General features: G+C 49.2%; 1 protein-coding gene across 2 annotated transcripts in view; it reads left to right on the plus strand.

Annotated features, from left to right (window-relative positions):
* THUMPD3 (THUMP domain 3 tRNA guanosine methyltransferase) overlaps positions 1 to 21,171 on the plus strand; it is an 86,136-nt gene that overhangs the window by 22,591 nt on the left and 42,374 nt on the right. For both annotated transcript variants that reach the window (XM_078661679.1, XM_078661678.1), the window contains exon 6: positions 15,630 to 15,699. In XM_078661679.1, coding sequence (XP_078517805.1) covers positions 15,630 to 15,699 — 70 coding nt within the window. The remainder of the gene's footprint in view (positions 1 to 15,629; positions 15,700 to 21,171) is intronic.

Raw genomic sequence — 21,171 nt, forward strand, 5'->3', positions numbered from 1 at the left:
CTGTGGAGTGTAGCGCTGCGCTGTAGAGTGGAGCGCTGCGCTGTAGAGTGGAGCGCTGCGCTGTAGAGTGGAGTGCTGCGCTGTAGAGTGGAGTGCTGTAGAGTGGAGCGCTGCGCTGTAGAGTGAATGCTGCACTGTAGAGTGAATGCTGCACTGTAGAGTGGAGCGCTGCGCTGTACAGCAGAATGCTGCGTTGTCTAGTGTTGCGCTGTAGAGTGGAGCGCTGCGCTGTAGAGTGGAGCGCTGCGCTGTAGAGTGGAGCGCTGCGCTGTAGAGTGGAGCGCTGCGCTGTAGAGTGGAGTGCTGCGCTGTAGAGTGGAGTGCTATACTGGGGAGTTCTGTGCTGTAAAGTGGAGTGCTGCGTTGTGTAGTGCTGCGTTGTAGCGTGGAGCGCTGCGCTGTAGAGTGGAGCGCTGCGCTGTAGAGTGGAGCGCTGCGCTATAGAGTGGTGCGCTGCGCTGTAGAGTGGAGCTCTGCGCTGTAGAGTGGAGTGCTGCATTGTATAGTGCTGCGCTGTAGAGTGGAGTGCTGGGCTATGAAGTGCTACACTGTAGACTGGGTTCTGCGTTTTGTAATGCTGCGCTGTAGAGTGGAGCGTTGCGCTGTAGAGTGAATGCTGCACTGTAGAGTGAATGCTGCGCTGTAGAGTGGAGCGCTGCGCTGTAGAGTGAATGCTGCACTGTAGAGTGAATGCTGCGCTGTAGAGTGGAGTGCTGCGCTGTACAGCAGAATGCTGCGTTGTGTAGTGTTGCGTTGTAGAGTGGAGCGCTGCGCTGTAGAGTGGTGCGCTGCTCTGTAGAGTGGAGCGTTGCGCTGTAGAGTGGAGTGCTATACTGGGAAATTCTGCGCTGTAGAGTGGACTGCTGCGTTGTAGAATGGAGCGCTGCGCTGTGAAGTGGAGTGCTGTAGAGTGGAGCACTGTACTGTAGAGTGGAGCGCTGCGCTGTAAAGTGGAGCGCTGCGCTGTAAAGTGGAGTGCTGCGCTGTAGAGTGGAGCGCTGCACTGTAGAGTGAATGCTGCACTGTAGAGTGAATGCAGCTCTGTAGAGTGGAGCGCTGCGCTGTAGAGCAGAATGCTGCGTTGTGTAGTGTTGCGCTGTAGAGTGGAGCGCTGCGCTGTAGAGTGGAGCACTGCGCTGTAGAGTGGAGCGTTGCGCTGTAGCACTCTGCACTCAGCAACAATCTGCACTTTGTGTTCAGTGGCAATTTGCACCTTGCATTCAGTAACAATCTGCTGTCTGCGCTTAACAACAATATGCACTGTGCATTTAACATTGTACACTTAATAGCGATCTGCACCCTGCACTCATTAACAATTTGCACTTTGCACTCAGAAACAATCTGTGCCCTGCACTTAGCAGCAAACTGCTCTCTGCACTTAACAATAGGCACTCTGCACTTAACAACAATGTGCATTTTGCATTCAATACCAGTCTGCAGTTTACACTACTATGTACTTTGCCCTTAACAATACATATCGCTCTATTACATACAACTCAACAGCAGACATCCACTACAACACATACCATCTATTACAGCATACACCACACTACAAGCTAATTCTTGAGACAATAAAAAAGCTTTCTAAAACAACAATACGTTTGTTAAGTAAGGCACATATAGCTTCAATGAAGGGCAAATGCTTAAACAATTGTAAGGCATACAGCTATTTACATCGAGATGGCACTTCCCTGTTGTTGCAAAATATGTTTTTGCTTAGACATTTAGTTTCGTTCTTAGCCGTGCTTACACATTTAGTTTCATTTTCAGTCATGCATGGACAGCTGGCTTCAATTTGGACACACGAAACTGTTTCAAACGACAACATTTGCCCATTTAGATGCTATATATTCGTAGAAACTTTCTTATAACATAAAAGCCATTTTAGCACAAACAAAGCGTTTTTAAACTGCGTACATGTAACTCAGACATTAATTTTTCTTTAAAAGGACTTAGAACATTAGGTGTGTTTTAAATAGCCTTTAAAAATAACTACAATTCTTCTGAACAAAAAATGTTAAGATATCATTCTCTTTATGTGTTGCAGTTTACGCTTTCACGGCTGCAAAATACATAAAGAAACACAAAATAAAAGCTCAAACAACTGAAAGGTATATTAGCAATTCCATCCTATTCATTAAGTGCTTTTGCAATCTCACTTAAACAAAATAACTTCACATTCTCATTATTATTCTGTATTGCAGTCTATGACCACGCAGTTTTTAAATCACAAACAGTCTTACAAACCAACTAATGCTCAAATTAATATGCCATATTGTTAGAAAAGTACAATTCATTTACACGTTATTAATACTTATTACGTATACACTGTTCTATAACTAATCTACATTGCACATTCCTTTACAGTGTGCGCGCATCTTACTACAGCATGCGCCCTCACAGCGTGCACCTCTAGACAGTGTGCACCACTTTATAGTGGAAATTTCCTACAATGCCCACCCCTCTACAATGCGCACCTTACTACAATACTTATTCCTCTACAGCGTACATCCTGTTACAGTGCGCAACATTATAGCACGCACCCCTTTGCAGTGTGCACCTCTCTACAGCTTAGGCGCTTCTACAGCATGCACTACTCTACAGCGCATGCCCTTCTACACTGCATGCCTTTTGAAGCGTATGGTGTTTTACAGCGTGTACTACTGTACAGTGCACAACGCCTGCAACACCTACTCCTCTACAGCAGGCACCTTACTACATTGCGCATCTCTCTACACCATACATCCCATTACAGCGCACATCCCGGTACAATGCACATTCCTGTACAGCGTGTAACACTATAGCGTGCATCACTGTACAGCGCGCAGCCCTTTACAGCACAGACGCCTCTACCACCACTGTAAAATGCACACTCCTGTACAGCATGACACACTTCAGCGCGCACCCCTCTATAGCACAGACGTCTCTACAGGGCGCATTTCTTTACAGCATGCACCCTTCTACAGGGTGCACTTGGGTACTGCATGCATCTTTATACTGCATGCGCCTCTATACTGCGTGCGCCCCTTTACAGTGTACATTGCTCTAAAGCACACGCCATTGTACAGTGCACACCACTCTACAACGCATAGTATTGTACATCGCACATTTTCTACAATGCACAGCATTCTACAATGGACACCACTCTACAAAATGCGCACCTGTAGAATGCATAGCACTCGACAACGCACAGCACTCTACAATGCACACTTTAAAGCGCACATTGTTCTACGACGCACCTAATTGTACAATGAGCACTACTCTACAACATACACTACTCTACAACACACACCTATTTACAGCGCACACCACTCTAGCACGCACACTAATCTACAGCACATATCACTTTACAATGCATACCAATCTAAAGCACATATTAATTTACAGCGCATATCGCTCTGCAACATGCAGTCCTCTACAACACATAGCCCTTTACAGCGCACAATGCTGTACAGTGCACATCCCTGTATAGTGCATAAACTTCTACAGCATATAGCCTTTTACAGCGCATACCATTGTACAATGCATGTTGTACTACAGTACACGTCATTTTACAGCGCACGCTCCTCTACAATGCATGCTCCTTTACAGCGCATGCCCCTTGACAGCGCATGCCTAATTACAGCATATGCCCGTTTACAAAACATGCCCTTCTACAGCACACATTGTTTTGCAGTGCATACTACTATACAGTACATACAATTCAATAGCACATACTGCTCTACAGTATGCAACACTACAGTGCAAAACATTCTACAGTGTGCAACATTTTACGCACATATCAATCTACAAAGCACTACTCTACAACGTACACCGCTCTACAGCACATTCTACTGTACAGCATACATCACTCTATAATACACATCACTCTATAACATACAGTACTTTACAGTACATATTACTGTACAATGCACCACAGCTCATGGTACAAAGAGCCAAAGGTTTGGGTGCCCATCAGGTATTGCAGCGCCGACCTGACAAGGGGAAGGCTCATATGATGAAGCATGACACCTAGCTTTGGGTGTGTAAGAGCCCTAGTTACGATAAGGGAATCCCCCCTCCCTTGTCCCTGCAAACACGAAGTGGTCCAGTTGGACTCACTATGCTTTGGCCCCTCTTGGTCCTCTACCAACCACACACAGAGGAACTTCTTACTCTCTTTGCTTACTAGTCATTTTGGGGCTTGTACATGGACGTCGTTAAACACGCCCCCCCAGTCCCTCCTTTTGTTGAATAAATTATTAAAGAGATATCCCTCAACAACATAGGTAGCTGCTTATTCAGTATACCCAAAGACATGCCGCGCACTGCTCCAAGCATACGTGCCCGTGTTTCTAAAACTAAAATGCTGTAAAATAAGTGTGTGACGTGCAGCCTCACATACAGACAGTTGCACACTGTACTATCTATGTAATGTGCAGCAATATAGAAATAAATAAGGAAGTCAGCCACACAGACTGAAAATCGTTCCCTTATTAGTTATATGTATCATGTGTTTGGGGTACGCAAGATTCAGAGCTAACAGTGCACTATTAATGCATTTTTTTTAACATAACTGTCCCTTCCATACCTGGTATGGGGTAGTAACGGCTATATATATATATATATATATATATATATATATATATATATATATATATATATATATATACATACACTTACAATTAAAAGCACACACTTACTTTACAGCTCAGTTGTCAACTCTTTGCACTGATGCTCAAAAACAATAAATATTTGCCACAAACCTTGGAGTGATTTGATCAATAAATGCCAATTTCCCAATACCCAGCTCCCAACCACCCTTTACACTTGCAGATTAGCCTTAACAATTGCAGATTAACTTGTTGTAGTACATTTGAATTTCTTTCAGTGTTCCCATACAACAGCACTCAACCTCTACACAGCACATTCAAAGCACGGCAGCGAGAACATTACTTAAGTTGCAAAAGTGTATAAGTGTTAGGAGTTGCAGTTCGCCTCCGTTCTGCAATAAAACCGGTTAGCTGAGCTCGAATCTGGAATTATTCTCAGGGTCTGAAGATATCATGGAGGTGATTTATCTCAGCCTTTCATCATTTTGTGTTCCATACATTCCGCTCAGTATAGTGTCAGAAAAAGGGGTTCATTTCAGATCCCTGTGTGCAAGCAGCTGTTAGGAGCGCACTTGTGCGTGCTCGGAGTTCACTAGTCTATGCTGAACAATCTGCATCTGTTCACGCCAGAAGTGCGTGCGTGTTTTCGGTATTACCCCCTGGCTGATAACTGAATCCATGTGAGTCTGTCATGACTAGGAAAAGTGGACGGCAGTCAGACATGTTTGAACTGGAAACAAACCACCAGTCTCTGTGCCCTTTCATCATTCAGAACTCTTGTTCCGCACACCCTTTGTTCCATTGTCCTTACCCTTCTGCCCTCTTTCGTACTGTTTCCTCCCTGTGCTTTTCTCTGCGCTATTCGCTTCTCTTCGCCCTTTATGCTTCAGTTCTCTGTGCCCCTCTACACCCTCGGATTCTCCTGACCTCTGTAACCTTCTATTCTCAGCGTCCTTGTACCTCTTCCTGCACCATGCGATGCTCTGGGTCTCTGGGCCCTTCAGTTCTCCTAGCCCCTGCGCCTTCCTTCTTGGGACCCTTTGGGCCTCTCTCCCTGGGGCCTCCAGTTCGGTCTCCCTCCTGTACTCTCTATTTCTCTGTGCCCACGACCCATTCGTCTCACTCTCTCTCTTTCCTTGCATCCTCTGGTACGCTAGGCCCCTCCTCCACCCTTGGCCTTGGGTTCTCTCACCCCCTCCCTCTGGTTCCTCTGCATCTTGCAGTTCTCTTACTTGAGCCTTCGGATCTTCAGTCCCTTTCTTTCTCTGTGGCCCCACTCCCTTCAGTACAGTGGGCCTATGCAGCTTTCGCCCCCCCACCCCTACAACTTTTGGTTCCATTTGCTCTCTTTGAAGTTTTCTAAACACCTCCACCCTTCGGTTCTCTGCTCCTTGCACCCTTCGGTTCTCTGGCCCCTCCACCCTTCGGTTCTCTGGCCCCTCCTCCCTTCGGTTCTCTGCTCCTTGCACCCTTCGGTTCTCTGGCCCCTCCACCCTTCGGTTCTCTGGGCCCCTCCACCCTTCGGTTCTCTGCTCCTTGCACCCTTCGGTTCTCTGGCCCCTCCACCCTTCGGTTCTCTGCTCCTTGCACCCTTCGGTTCTCTGGCCCCTCCACCCTTCGGTTCTCTGCTCCTTGCACCCTTCGGTTCTCTGGCCCCTCCACCCTTCGGTTCTCTGGCCCCTCCACCCTTCGGTTCTCTGGGCCCCTCCACCCTTCGGTTCTCTGCTCCTTGCACCCTTCGGTTCTCTGGCCCCTCCACCCTTCGGTTCTCTGGCCCCTCCACCCTTCGGTTCTCTGGCCCCTCCTCCCTTCGGTTCTCTGCTCCTTGCACCCTTCGGTTCTCTGGCCCCTCCACCCTTCGGTTCTCTGGGCCCCTCCACCCTTCGGTTCTCTGCTCCTTGCACCCTTCGGTTCTCTGGCCCCTCCACCCTTCGGTTCTCTGCTCCTTGCACCCTTCGGTTCTCTGGCCCCTCCACCCTTCGGTTCTCTGCTCCTTGCACCCTTCGGTTCTCTGGCCCCTCCACCCTTCGGTTCTCTGGCCCCTCCACCCTTCGGTTCTCTGGGCCCCTCCACCCTTCGGTTCTCTGCTCCTTGCACCCTTCGGTTCTCTGGCCCCTCCACCCTTCGGTTCTCTGGCCCCTCCTCCCTTCGGTTCTCTGCTCCTTGCACCCTTCGGTTCTCTGGCCCCTCCACCCTTCGGTTCTCTGCTCCTTGCACCCTTCGGTTCTCTGGCCCCTCCACCCTTCGGTTCTCTGCTCCTTGCACTCTTCGGTTCTCTGGCCCCTCCACCCTTCGGTTCTCTGGCCCCTCCACCCTTCGGTTCTCTGGCCCCTCCACCCTTCGGTTCTCTGCTCCTTGCACCCTTCGGTTCTCTGCTCCTTGCACCCTTCGGTTCTCTGCTCCTTGCACCCTTCGGTTCTCTGGCCCCTCCACCCTTCGGTTCTCTGCTCCTTGCACCCTTCGGTTCTCTGGCCCCTCCACCCTTCGGTTCTCTGGCCCCTCCACCCTTCGGTTCTCTGCTCCTTGCACCCTTCGGTTCTCTGGCCCCTCCACCCTTCGGTTCTCTGCTCCTTGCACCCTTCGGTTCTCTGCTCCTTGCACCCTTCGGTTCTCTGCTCCTTGCACCCTTCGGTTCTCTGCTCCTTGCACCCTTCGGTTCTCTGGCCCCTCCACCCTTCGGTTCTCTGCTCCTTGCACCCTTCGGTTCTCTGGCCCCTCCACCCTTCGGTTCTCTGCTCCTTGCACCCTTCGGTTCTCTGCTCCTTGCACCCTTCGGTTCTCTGGCCCCTCCACCCTTCGGTTCTCTGCTCCTTGCACCCTTCGGTTCTCTGGCCCCTCCACCCTTCGGTTCTCTGCTCCTTGCACCCTTCGGTTCTCTGCTCCTTGCACCCTTCGGTTCTCTGGCCCCTCCACCCTTCGGTTCTCTGCTCCTTGCACCCTTCGGTTCTCTGGCCCCTCCACCCTTCGGTTCTCTGCTCCTTGCACCCTTCGGTTCTCTGGCCCCTCCACCCTTCGGTTCTCTGCTCCTTGCACCCTTCGGTTCTCTGCTCCTTGCACCCTTCGGTTCTCTGCTCCTTGCACCCTTCGGTTCTCTGGCCCCTCCACCCTTCGGTTCTCTGCTCCTTGCACCCTTCGGTTCTCTGGCCCCTCCACCCTTCGGTTCTCTGGCCCCTCCACCCTTCGGTTCTCTGCTCCTTGCACCCTTCGGTTCTCTGGCCCCTCCACCCTTCGGTTCTCTGCTCCTTGCACCCTTCGGTTCTCTGCTCCTTGCACCCTTCGGTTCTCTGCTCCTTGCACCCTTCGGTTCTCTGCTCCTTGCACCCTTCGGTTCTCTGGCCCCTCCACCCTTCGGTTCTCTGCTCCTTGCACCCTTCGGTTCTCTGGCCCCTCCACCCTTCGGTTCTCTGCTCCTTGCACCCTTCGGTTCTCTGCTCCTTGCACCCTTCGGTTCTCTGGCCCCTCCACCCTTCGGTTCTCTGCTCCTTGCACCCTTCGGTTCTCTGGCCCCTCCACCCTTCGGTTCTCTGCTCCTTGCACCCTTCGGTTCTCTGCTCCTTGCACCCTTCGGTTCTCTGGCCCCTCCACCCTTCGGTTCTCTGCTCCTTGCACCCTTCGGTTCTCTGGCCCCTCCACCCTTCGGTTCTCTGCTCCTTGCACCCTTCGGTTCTCTGGCCCCTCCACCCTTCGGTTCTCTGCTCCTTGCACCCTTCGGTTCTCTGCTCCTTGCACCCTTCGGTTCTCTGGCCCCTCCACCCTTCGGTTCTCTGCTCCTTGCACCCTTCGGTTCTCTGCTCCTTGCACCCTTCGGTTCTCTGGCCCCTCCACCCTTCGGTTCTCTGCTCCTTGCACCCTTCGGTTCTCTGCTCCTTGCACCCTTCGGTTCTCTGGCCCCTCCACCCTTCGGTTCTCTGCTCCTTGCACCCTTCGGTTCTCTGGCCCCTCCACCCTTCGGTTCTCTGCTCCTTGCACCCTTCGGTTCTCTGGCCCCTCCACCCTTCGGTTCTCTGCTCCTTGCACCCTTCGGTTCTCTGGCCCCTCCACCCTTCGGTTCTCTGCTCCTTGCACCCTTCGGTTCTCTGCTCCTTGCACCCTTCGGTTCTCTGGCCCCTCCACCCTTCGGTTCTCTGCTCCTTGCACCCTTCGGTTCTCTGCTCCTTGCACCCTTCGGTTCTCTGGCCCCTCCACCCTTCGGTTCTCTGCTCCTTGCACCCTTCGGTTCTCTGCTCCTTGCACCCTTCGGTTCTCTGGCCCCTCCACCCTTCGGTTCTCTGCTCCTTGCACCCTTCGGTTCTCTGCTCCTTGCACCCTTCGGTTCTCTGCTCCTTGCACCCTTCGGTTCTCTGGCCCCTCCACCCTTCGGTTCTCTGCTCCTTGCACCCTTCGGTTCTCTGGCCCCTCCACCCTTCGGTTCTCTGCTCCTTGCACCCTTCGGTTCTCTGCTCCTTGCACCCTTCGGTTCTCTGGCCCCTCCACCCTTCGGTTCTCTGCTCCTTGCACCCTTCGGTTCTCTGCTCCTTGCACCCTTCGGTTCTCTGGCCCCTCCACCCTTCGGTTCTCTGCTCCTTGCACCCTTCGGTTCTCTGCTCCTTGCACCCTTCGGTTCTCTGCTCCTTGCACCCTTCGGTTCTCTGGCCCCTCCACCCTTCGGTTCTCTGCTCCTTGCACCCTTCGGTTCTCTGGCCCCTCCACCCTTCGGTTCTCTGCTCCTTGCACCCTTCGGTTCTCTGGCCCCTCCACCCTTCGGTTCTCTGCTCCTTGCACCCTTCGGTTCTCTGCTCCTTGCACCCTTCGGTTCTCTGGCCCCTCCACCCTTCGGTTCTCTGCTCCTTGCACCCTTCGGTTCTCTGGCCCCTCCACCCTTCGGTTCTCTGCTCCTTGCACCCTTCGGTTCTCTGGCCCCTCCACCCTTCGGTTCTCTGCTCCTTGCACCCTTCGGTTCTCTGGCCCCTCCACCCTTCGGTTCTCTGCTCCTTGCACCCTTCGGTTCTCTGCTCCTTGCACCCTTCGGTTCTCTGGCCCCTCCACCCTTCGGTTCTCTGCTCCTTGCACCCTTCGGTTCTCTGGCCCCTCCACCCTTCGGTTCTCTGCTCCTTGCACCCTTCGGTTCTCTGGCCCCTCCACCCTTCGGTTCTCTGCTCCTTGCACCCTTCGGTTCTCTGCTCCTTGCACCCTTCGGTTCTCTGGCCCCTCCACCCTTCGGTTCTCTGCTCCTTGCACCCTTCGGTTCTCTGGCCCCTCCACCCTTCGGTTTTCCTCACCACTGGGCCCTTCAGTTCTCTTGGCCCCTGCACTCTTTGGATCTCGGGGCCCTTGCGGCTTTCGGTTCTCTCTCTCCCAGCGCCATGCGCTTCTTTGGGCCTCTGAACCTTTCAGCTCTCTTCTCCTGCACCCATCGGTCCTGGGACCTGTTATGGCTGTCTGTCTATCTCTGCTCCCGCCGGCCCTGGGTCCCTTCTTGCACCCTATGGTTCTATGGCCCTCCTGTACCCTACGGTTCACTCTCTCTTCGCCTCTCTCAGCGCATCCACTCTTCCGTTCTCTTGCTCTCCTTGCAACCTTTGGTTCTCCCCCCTGCATCTTTCGTTTATCTTGCTACATATTTCGGTTCTCACGTCCGTTTGGGTCTATAATAATAAGAAATAAATGGGGTCTCTCTTTTTCTCTCCTTACATCCTTCGGTTCTCTGGGCCTCGGAGTTCTTCCGTTCCAGGAGTCCCGTCGCGGCCGGCAAGAGGGGGTAAAGGGGGGGGGAGGGAGCTCGGCGCGAGTGTGGGGGGAGCGACAGAGTAATGTAAATACAATTTCAACTAAACTTACCTTAACACCTTCCTCCAACTGCGTCCTTCGGATCACGTGCCACCGCTCCTGCTGCTCCTAGGCAGCCTCCCTCCCGCTCCCCTAAGCCACACTCACTGCATGTGGGGGCGTGGGGCCCCTCAAGAGATTCATTCCCGGTCTGATCTGGGCGGCGCGAAGAGGGGCCCAGTCCTGAGTTAGAAATGGCATCTGTTACGCCAGGGCCCGGGCGTGCGCATGCGCACCAACCATTTCATTAATGAAGAGGCCATGGCATGCGCGCACTGAAGAGGCTTGGTTGCTACCTTTGCTGAGTGAGGGGCCCCCTGAAGCGCGAGGCCCCCGGGGCCCCCCCACACTGCGGGGGCCTGTGTTACGCCCCTGTGGAGAAGGGGCAAAGTCAGCCACTGTCCGATGGCAGAACACAGAGGGACATATTCAGAAAGGCATATTGGAATATATGAAGCAGGTAATTACTTTTACATGCCATTGTGAACTGTCTCCAAAAGATTAAAAAAAATAATAATGATACACACTTGGTGCACATAAAAAGCTCTGCACTCTGTGTGTGCACTTTCACTAATATGGAATTGGACGTTTGGGGCCGTTTCACAAAAGTGCAATAGCATGTGAAAGAGCATTCGTGCATTACTACTTCCTGGCCTCATAAATGCCTTTGTAAACAGACCTCTCTATCCTGTAGTATGTGCCTCCCAACAGCCTACACCGAAAATCAATTGGTGCTGGGGTGCGTGCAGGGCGGCTGGGGCCTCTCAAAGTATAAAGTCCACTCTGTCGAGCAACTGTTGGATGAAAAGTCCCATGCACAACCAGAAAGAAGCATCTCTTATTAGGGCTCCAAAAGTTAACGTTAAAAATCTTTATTCATGCCATTTTCACTTCATTCTTTTTCTTGAAATTATCAATATCAGGATTTCCGTCCTTTTACAGCATTCTTTCCATTTAACAATAATTTCAGCTCTAGCTCCTCCCCAGACTCTTGACAGGCATCCCTTCCACAGAAGTTTAAGTGAGTCATGCATTAAACTGAGGCAACGCCCTCCACAGACTTTTAAATCACTCATATTAAAGAAGCATTTGCAATGCAATAGATCTCGCGTTTACGCAAGTTTAAGCCATTGGCATTGTAAATGACAATGCCTTTTATGTTTTAAAACCAAAACATAAATAAAAAGCATTGTCATTTATAATGCCAATAGCATAAACTAGTGTAAATATGAGACCTATCCTCTCCATCCATCCATCCCCTCCACTCCACTCCATCCATCCATCCATCCATCCATCCCCCCACTCCATCCATCCATCCATCCCCTCCACTCCATCCATCCATCCATCCCTCACTCCATCCATCCATCCCCCACTCCATCCATCCATCCATCCCCTCCACTCCATCCATCCATCAATCCATCCATCCATCCCCACTCCATCGCTATCATCTTGCAAATCATCTTTATACACCAATACAGACTTTGTTAAAAATGTAATGCAACACATTGTCATATACAATGCCAATAACTCAAACTTTAATGCTGCGAGACCTATTGCATTGCAAATGCTTGTTGGAGATTGGATTTGAGCTTTTTTACTAAATGTCGTTTTTCTCAAGGCACAGTACATACTAGGACGATGAACGGATGTGTGACTGGTTTGTGTATGGGTCAAGTAAGCAACCGTAGTCTGTTTATACATCACTCAAAAGTATCTGTCAAAATAGTAGAAAGGCTGAGAATTGTACAGCCTGTCTCCATGAGCAATTCTTGATCGTCATGACCAAACCTATCCCGCTGATAGTAAAGGCTTAGATTGCTACTCTGAAGTGGGAGCACCAGAAAGGCAGTAGTGTGCACCAGTGATGCTGTTACTTTTTTTCTTCACCTTATAAACACCAGGATCTGATGCTTCTTTTCTTTAAAGTAGGTGTAGGAAAAGGAAGCTGTAGGAACCTTTGGATACTTCTTTATCGAATCCATTTCCAATTTTAAAGCTTCCAATCCAGCTTACTCAAGATAGAATCTCGTCACTGATGCCCTGACAGCCAATATGAATGTGAACCAATTTTGCCTTTTAATTATACAACATTGGAGAAAATGTAATCCGTGTGAGCAAAGCTTCATCTGCTCAAGCATTAAGTAAGCAGGCAACCAGGACCCTGAAGCTAACACCATTACATCCTTGAACCCCACAGCTTACAGGCTTACAGGTTGATCAATCCTCACGAGACAAGCTAAAGCTCAGTACTTTCCCTCGGTCTCTCTAGAGGGGGCGCTCGTACCTTGGCCCATCTTGCCTTGAGGGTTTTGCCTCAGGCAGCCTCTTACTTAACATACGCAATGCTTCATATTTGATGGCACCAACTCTCTTACATTGTGGTAGATGGACGAGATGGCTGCTCCATCCCTGCCAGAACACCTACGAGATCCTTATTCTCAGCTCCTGATTGATGTAGAAGAGCTAGCAAGACTAGTCATGGAAATTGTCCTTCATACAGCTGGCTCGGTGCAGGATCCATGGGATTAGGTGTTCTGTGGCACTGTGCCTGGCTGGCATCCACCGGGTTCCCTAGAGCCATCCAGCTTAAACATATTCACCAACCTTTGATGGCCCGCTCATGTTTTTTTGGTGAAAAGCCAATAGCTCATTTGATCATTTCCATTAAAGCTGGGCCACAACACAAGTACTTGTATTGACACACTCAGCACAAACTTTCTATCAAGAACATTGGAATTGCCGGGGCTATTACCGTCGAAACAGTCACCCATGACTACCTCTTTAAACATTGCAATATTTATGTTCAACCTGCAGAGTGAGTCAGTCAGGAGTTATCTGTCAGCTGCAGCTTGCACACTTTTCATCTTTTTTCCATCTGGCTATCGCCAACTGCTCAGGCTGCTTGATTTATAAAGTGCAACAACATCCCAGTTGAGGGAATACTTGCACAAGTAGAGAGAAATTGCCTCAGACCAGTATGTCCTCCATAAATGTCAAATGTATACTCTGCCATGAGCCGGAACGACCCAACCCTTCCACCTTCCATCATGATCTCCCCACACACGAACATCTTCATGACAAATGTTTCAAGGCACTCTTGCATTTTGAAGACAAAAATATGGATTTCCACAGCAACAGCTTCAGCGTTTCTTTCTCTGCACTGGTGCTTACAACGACTTCTGAAACGGAAGTTACGCTGCAAATTAAGTCAACTAAATGTTTTCTTTTAGGATATCCCTAACCGACTTTATTTTCAAAACTGCCAGAAAGCGGATAGGAAATTATTTCAAATAGAAGGATATATAACTCATTAAGAAGATTACTAGAACCAGGCCTTCTGACCAGACGTGTATGCTTTACAATTTCCAGAAGGAGGAAGATGACAGAACAGCATTAAAATGGGATTGCTTTTAGGTTTGCATAACGTAAATGGCCTATATATATTTTTCGAAGGGGATTTCGTATGCTACTTTCATTCATAAAGCTTAGCCACAGTTTGTTTCATTAGACTCAGTGTCAGGAACATCTGAATATTGCAGCTTACTGTGTATGATGGTTGCTCATAAAACAGTCACCTTTTTGTCAAGAATATATTATGCTCTTGAAGTGAAGGTCTGCAAAGGTAATGAAAGTATGAAGGATTACTTAATCTTTATAACATAGCAACATGGAGATCAACTTCCCAAATAAATGTTCCATTGCTGTCAACAAGGCTCTGCATGGACATCATCAGTGGGTAATAGCTCTGTTACCTGAAAAGAGAAAGGAGCTTGTCATAACAGTTCCAGCTCCTGCATTTGGAATCATGGGAGCAACAGCAGCTCTCGCCTTAAAACATGAAAGAACATGAGAGAACCTGAAATGTGATAAAACTGTCACCGATGCCAGTCTGATGAATTTAATAGGCACGCCTTAATGAGTAGTTTTTCCTTGGCGGGTTTTCAAACTGACCTTCCTATATAATCACTGCTTTTTATTCTATGCAAAGTGGTGTAAACAATTCAAGATCAACTGCATATTAAAAATAAGTACCTAACATGTAAATGAAGGCTTGTTACCACGGCTAGATAATTCGAGCATCTGACTCCCATACTGTGCTACCTCCATTGGCTACCCCATCAATGAGAACTTTCAAACTTTGTTGCCTTGCTTGTGAGGCTGAACACAGTTACAACAACCATCCATATCAGCCAGATCTGCTGTCCGTCTCTGGTGGTTCGAGAAACTTCCAAAGCTGGGGCAGTCAGTCAGAGTTCCCAAATTCAGAGACTGTTCTGCACTGAAGTAAACCTTCACCGGCGCTGCTGCCACTGTTTGGAATGCTCTGCCCTGAAATCAAGATTATAGTCCTTACTTAGAAAGAATCTCCAAATACACATCTTCCAGAAATTCTTAAACTGACTTCCAACTAGATCCTCCTGAGATTACTGTTCCCAGCACGTACTGTTTACTTCTTTATTTTCTGATTTACTGTTTAGTGCTTTATTTTCTGATTTTAAAATGGACAAACTCCCAGTTTCCACGTAGCTTACTTTTTCACATGAAGGGCCCTAATACCTTTATGGCCCATGTACGCTATATAACAATCCTAAATACAGTTTTTTCAAAACTATATTGACTCAGTATTAGACCTCATTGGAACAAAGCTGTACCCGGCTGATGAGCCCATAACTAGGGTGAAACCAGTCCTGACTGCCTGTTTTCTGTTTACGGAGGACCGACTTGGCTTGGCAGTTTGGGCTGGACATTTCCTATTGGAGCGTGGTCAAGACTGATTTGCATACACCTGGGTCCCAACTGAGGTGGTATGGTGTGCAAAATAACCATGGATTGGGCTGCAGCCCGAGTGATTGCCAGTGGCTGAGATTAATTAAAGCATTCCACCCATCACTGTTTGTTATGCTTATTGTAACTTCGTTGTTCAGGCACTAAGCCTGCATGGGTAATTATATTCTCTGTTCCTACTCTAAGAACCCGATCTGACCTTCTAAGGCAGAGGTGAGATCATCCACCTACTGTCTCAGAGTAAATTTCTTTCTTCCTGTAGATGCCTGATTTCATTTACTCAGCAGGTAGCCATTAGATGGCGATGTTGCATTAAAGAAGTAATACCAGTAAGCCCGTAGATCAGTCCTATGAAGATTTTACCGGTAAGTAAATTTATCTGTCTGTACTATGAGGGTGTGCTTTGTTATAAATGCTAATCTTGATGTGTTTGTCCCTCTTCTGTAGGCTTTGCGATCCCCGACCTGCTGATATCATCATTGATCCAATGTGTGGTACTGGAGCCATACCAATTGAGGTGTGTACTGTCTTGAGCAGTTCTCAAATCCTGTATTTCATTTCAACAAAGACTGATGTGTTAACATGGACCACAAGTGGCCAAAATGCCAGGGGTAGTAGGGGTGACACCACACACCTTTTAACCTTAGTTGCATCACAAAAAGTGACATATTATGACTCCAGAATCTTCCCAGGAAGTGCTGTCACATTACTTTAAACTTGAAGACATCACTAAAATGAACTCTGGTAAAATTACATAATAACAGCACGATTAATATAACTTCACACACGTCACAGAGAAATGTCTGTTTAGGATTCCACGGATATAAGGGTACAGACATGATTTTTAATAGTGTTGAGTGACAATACTTGCCATAAATTGTAGCGAACAAGTAAAGCGATTGAGACAGACCTCTTACAGGGTGATTGAGGAGTTCTCTCTGTGAGAACATTTTGAAAAATATGGTTCAAACAGTGTATTTTAAAGTGTAATTTTCACATAAATTTACTAAAAATCCATATGCTCTGAAAGGGCACTCCTTAAATATTCAATTCCGTTCAGTGGTGTACAAAGCCTGTGAAACCTCTCACGATGAGTTGATTTTAATTTTCTTTTTCAAAATCTGCAATGGGCGCCCCCATTGGTCACAAATGACCTCCAATATACCAGGGCCTTCGTTTTATCATCAGTACCACTCATATGCCAATGTTGCCCTTTATGTCAAAAAATACCTACAAAATGCCTATGCCAGAATTTTACTACTAATGCCATGCATATACCAGGAGTGACCTTTAGGTCAACAGTGTCAGGGACCGCTTTTTGGCACGAGTCCCCCTTCCATATGTCATGGTTGTCCTCCTTTGTGACAAGAATTACCTGCAAAGTACAACCAACATTTTGCCAAGGGTGCCCCTCATGCCAAGAATGTCCTGTAGTATGGCATCACAAGCATTTTTCCACAAATGCCTGCTATGCAAAGGATTGCCTCAAGTGTACCAGTTGAACTATGCAATGATATCTCTGGGGATCCACCAAAATAATAGACTTTACATCTACAGATCCATGACTGTTTGCATCTGGATTGACAGCGCTCTTTTCCATTCAGACTATTGTTACAAATTCTTTAAAATATACGTATTTCTCTCTCAGTCCATATCATTGACTGCTTAGTGTATCATTCAGAGTGCATGATATGCATTTCATGCGGGACTAGTTTAACATCTCAGATGTTCTCTGAATCATCACACATTCTTTGCTTGAACGTATATATATAATGTATACAGAAATAACAAAGACGTTTGTTGTTCCACTGCCACAGTCTTTTTAAAGCCATACCTGTCAGTTTTGCCAGTTCTTGTTTAGCTTTAGAAAAGGGTGTCTCTGAGCTTGAGGTACATTGAAATTAGTATTGTTTTTTAGCCCTTTAAATCCAGGGAGAAATGTCATTAATTGCTTCATGAACGTTCATTTTCCTATAGTTAGAGACTGCTAAGGGGCTGATTTAGAGTTAGGCAGACTTTTGGTCCACATGGTGGCAGGAGTCATATCTCTACCAAGGCAGTGGTAAAAAGTGTACCAGATATTCCTTCACCAAAGTGGTAGCATCTGCCATAAGAGAGGCCAGTAGCGGATAGTCCACAAGCGCCTGCCCCTACAGGTGGAATTTCTGCCACCACAATAGACGTATCTCTTCTCTCTGACCTGTTAGGCGAAAGCCTTTTGCCTGTTAGGGTCATCATAGACATATTTCTGTTAAACTTCGGCAATATTTCCATGGTGGTCTTTAACAAAGCTGCCTGCACCCCATGGTGGTCTTTAACAAAGCTGCCTGCACCCCACCTGGTGAATCCAGTACTCTAGATGCATGTCTGATCTGCCATAATATCTGGCAAATTTGTTTCAGAATCTTAATGTAGCTGATTAAGTCCCTCCCGGTGGCATTACACTCCTAGAGGAAACAGTCGATTGGTTATGCCCTATTTGTTGCCAGGTTCGGTTTTACTGTCTTCCTCTGAATCAGCCTAGATCATGTGTTTACTGCTAAGAGAATTGATGAACAATTGCCTTCTTGATCAAACTCTATAGTTTTCAGGAACACATTCACCATAGACATATTTCTGTTAAACTCTGGCAATATTTCCATGGTGGTCTTTAACAAAGCTGCCTGCACCCCATGGTGGTCTTTAACAAAGCTGCCTGCACCCCACCTGGTGAATCCAGCACTCTAGATGCATGTCTGATCTGCCATAATGTTATGTTATGTTAAAATGTTTTTTATAGAGCGCACGGCTACTCAAAAAGAGTGTCCCGGCGCTTTTATTTGAGGTAGGCTGCAGTAAACTAACATAACACATTAAGAGAAAAAAGTGTCATAGACAGAAAGAAAACAACAAACTAAAAAAGACCTACTGGGTGAACAACCAGGTTTTGAGGTCCTTTCTAAAAGCTAGTAGGCTAGTGGCTCCCCGAAGACTAAGAGGCAGAGAGTTCCACAATTGTGATGCCAGTAGTCCAAAGGAGCGACCTCCCAAGCGCGCTCTCTTCACTCGCGGAACAGTCGCCAGAAATAAAGATTCTGACCTCAGAGAACGAGCCGGTCGGTAGAAGGCAAGTCTCCTTTGAAGGTACTTTGCTCCCGTCGCGTGGAGGGCCTTGTATGTCAGGGTCAAAGCCTTAAAGGCGATCCGCTTGCGGATTGGGAGCCAGTGCAAGGTCTGGAGCAAGCCCGCAGCACTGGTGTGTCTGTTCAATCCATAGATCGCTCTCGCCGCAGCATTCTGCACAACTTGGAGCCGCTGTAACAGGTACCCTGGCAGGCCCAGGTATAGAATGTTGGAATAATCCAACCTAGAGCCTATCAGGGCCTGCACAGTCAGCTTCCTGTGCTCCTCCGATAATAGGGGAAGGAACCTCCGAAGCATCCGGAGGAGGCCGAAGCACATGCCCGACACCCCCAGGATCTGGGACTTCATGGTCAACCCCTTGTCCATCTTAACACCCAAGTGCTTAGCCATTTGGGATGAACACGTTGGGGGGAACATGTTGGTAGGCCACCAAGCCTGCCAGTCTGGCTCCGTGTCACACCCAAAGAAGAGTACCTCGGACTTATCGGAATTGCACTTGAGGCTGTTCAGTTGGAACCATTGAAACACAGCCCCAAGGCAATCCCGGATACTCTCCCCCCTCAAAGTCTCCTCCTCTCTCACACGAGAAGAGGAGCTGGGTGTCATCTGCGTAGGATACGATCCGGGCCCCAAACGACTCCGCCAACGCCGCCAAAGGGGTCATGAAGATATTAAAGAGGGTCGGACTCAAGGTAGAGCCCTGAGGGACCCCGACTCCCAGAGGTGGCATCACGGCGGAATCTGGCGAGGCCCAGACCGTTTGCCGGCGGCCAGCTAGAAAGGAGGAAAACCAGCTGAACACCGTCCCCCGTAGTCTTATCTCATAGAGTCTTGTGAGAAGACCGTCATGGGGGATGGTGTCGAAAGCCGCCGACAAATCCAGCATCACCAGCATGGCTTTGCCCCCGGTATCCAAAATCCCCTTGATAGTTTCGGAGACCTCGAGGAGCGCAGTCTCCGTGCTGAGATTGGGACGGAAGCCCGACTGGGTGGCGTGCAGAATCTCATTCGACTCTAGAAAATTGGAAAGCACCGTCTGCACGTGCTTTTCAACAATTTTCGTGAGAGCCGGCAGCAGAGAGATAGGCCGGTAGTTAACAGGGGCCTTAGGGTCCAGACCAGGCTTCTTGAGCAGCGGGATGACCATTGCCTGCTTCCAAGCCTGCGGAACCACTCCCTGGCTCAGCGAAAGATTCAACAGCGGGTTAGCCAATGGATTAATCACCTCAGCCAATTTCGCCAGAATTTTTGCCGGGCATGGGTCCAAGGGCGAACCCGATTTCAAGTTGCCCATCAGTGCTAAAAAGGCAGGCGCAGATATAGGTGGAAATGCGCCCAGCGTCGGGCCTGGTGAAGCCGGGGGCGATCGATTGGCCTCAGAATCAATCCGCTCCGCGGGTATAGCCGACGGAAAAGAATCCTGTATAAGTTGGATCTTGCTAGTGAAAAAACCAGCGGCCCAAGAGTCAGCGTGCCTCTCCTCAGAGATGTTAATCCGTGGAGATGTAAATTCCCTAACTATAGAGAAAATCTCCTTGCAGGAGTTGGAGGCAGCTTCTATCCTCCCTGCCAGGTAGGCTTTCTTACCCAAGCGGATGTCCCGGTGATACTCCTTGACCGCGCTCTTATAAGTCAGCTTAGCCTCCGCATCATATTTTACCCGCCAAGCCCTTTCAGCTACCTTGCACTGCTGCCGCCTGGCCGACAGTGCTGCGGTGAACCAAGGGCCGGAAACTCGTTTAGGAGTAAGACGGGGGGCTAGTTCCGGGGCAAGGTCGTTAAGCCTATCAGACAGCCATGCCTGCAAGGAGTCCAAATCCTTCGTCAGGTCGCCAGAGAGAGGACAGGGATGATCCAAAGCAGCCTGAGCCAGCATCTCAGGGGACACTCGATGGTACGACCTATGGGATCGACCATGCTGCTGTGGGGCGGCCACAGCCACTTTAGCTGTGCCTTTGATCGAAAATTTAGCCAGCAAATGGTCTGACCATAGTACCGGGATAATCTCTAACCCCTCAAGAGGGGAGGTCGAGAAAACCTGGTCCAGAGTGTGCCCCTTGTCATGCGTTGGCCCATGCAGATAGGGGAGCAATCCCAACGGTGCCATAGCCTCTAAGATTTTAATTGCGGCCGCATCCGAAGGATCGTCTAACCGGAAGTTAAAATCCCCGGCCACGATGCAGTGTTCTGCTTTCAAGGCCAGTCCCAGTAAGACGGAGTCAAGATCTTCAAAAAACATTCCGGGTGGGCCAGGCGGTCTATAGACCAATAATCCCTTGACTGATTGATGCGGAGCCAAAGCGATAGAAAAAGCAAGGGCCTCCGAGCCACGAATATCCTCCACTGGCAAGATAGTACACGCCGTGTCTTTCTTCACCACCAGTGCCACTCCACCGCCCCTTCCCTTCGCTCTGTCCTTCCTGAAGACATTGTAATCAGGCGGAATTGCCATGGCAACGTCTGGATTCGAGAATTCTCCCCACCATGTCTCGGTGAGCAAGAGACACAGTGGCTTGGCTGTGTCAAGAAGCTCAAAGATGTCTTGTGCATGTCTGCACGCCGATCTAGTATTTAGTAGCATGCAGGGATATCTCACACTGGCGCTGTTATTGCCAGGGGACCATGGCAGAGCACGGGAGGGACGCCAGCCGCAACCGGGGCAGATGGACTTACCACGGTGACGCCCGGGGAAGACAGTACAGCAGCTGCTAGAAGCAGTAAGGAGAGCGCGAAGCTCCCCGGCAGTGTAGCGCAGCGCTAAAGGTCCTGTTTGGCACATGGTGAATGGCCGAGCCTGCCCCGCCGCCCCGCGCGCCTCCGGGTCGCTGACGGGCGCAGACGGGCAGGACTCTGGCTTGACTCAGGC

The sequence above is a fragment of the Lissotriton helveticus genome, chromosome 9 (assembly GCF_964261635.1).
Source record: "Lissotriton helveticus chromosome 9, aLisHel1.1, whole genome shotgun sequence".
NCBI lineage: Eukaryota > Metazoa > Chordata > Amphibia > Caudata > Salamandridae > Lissotriton > Lissotriton helveticus.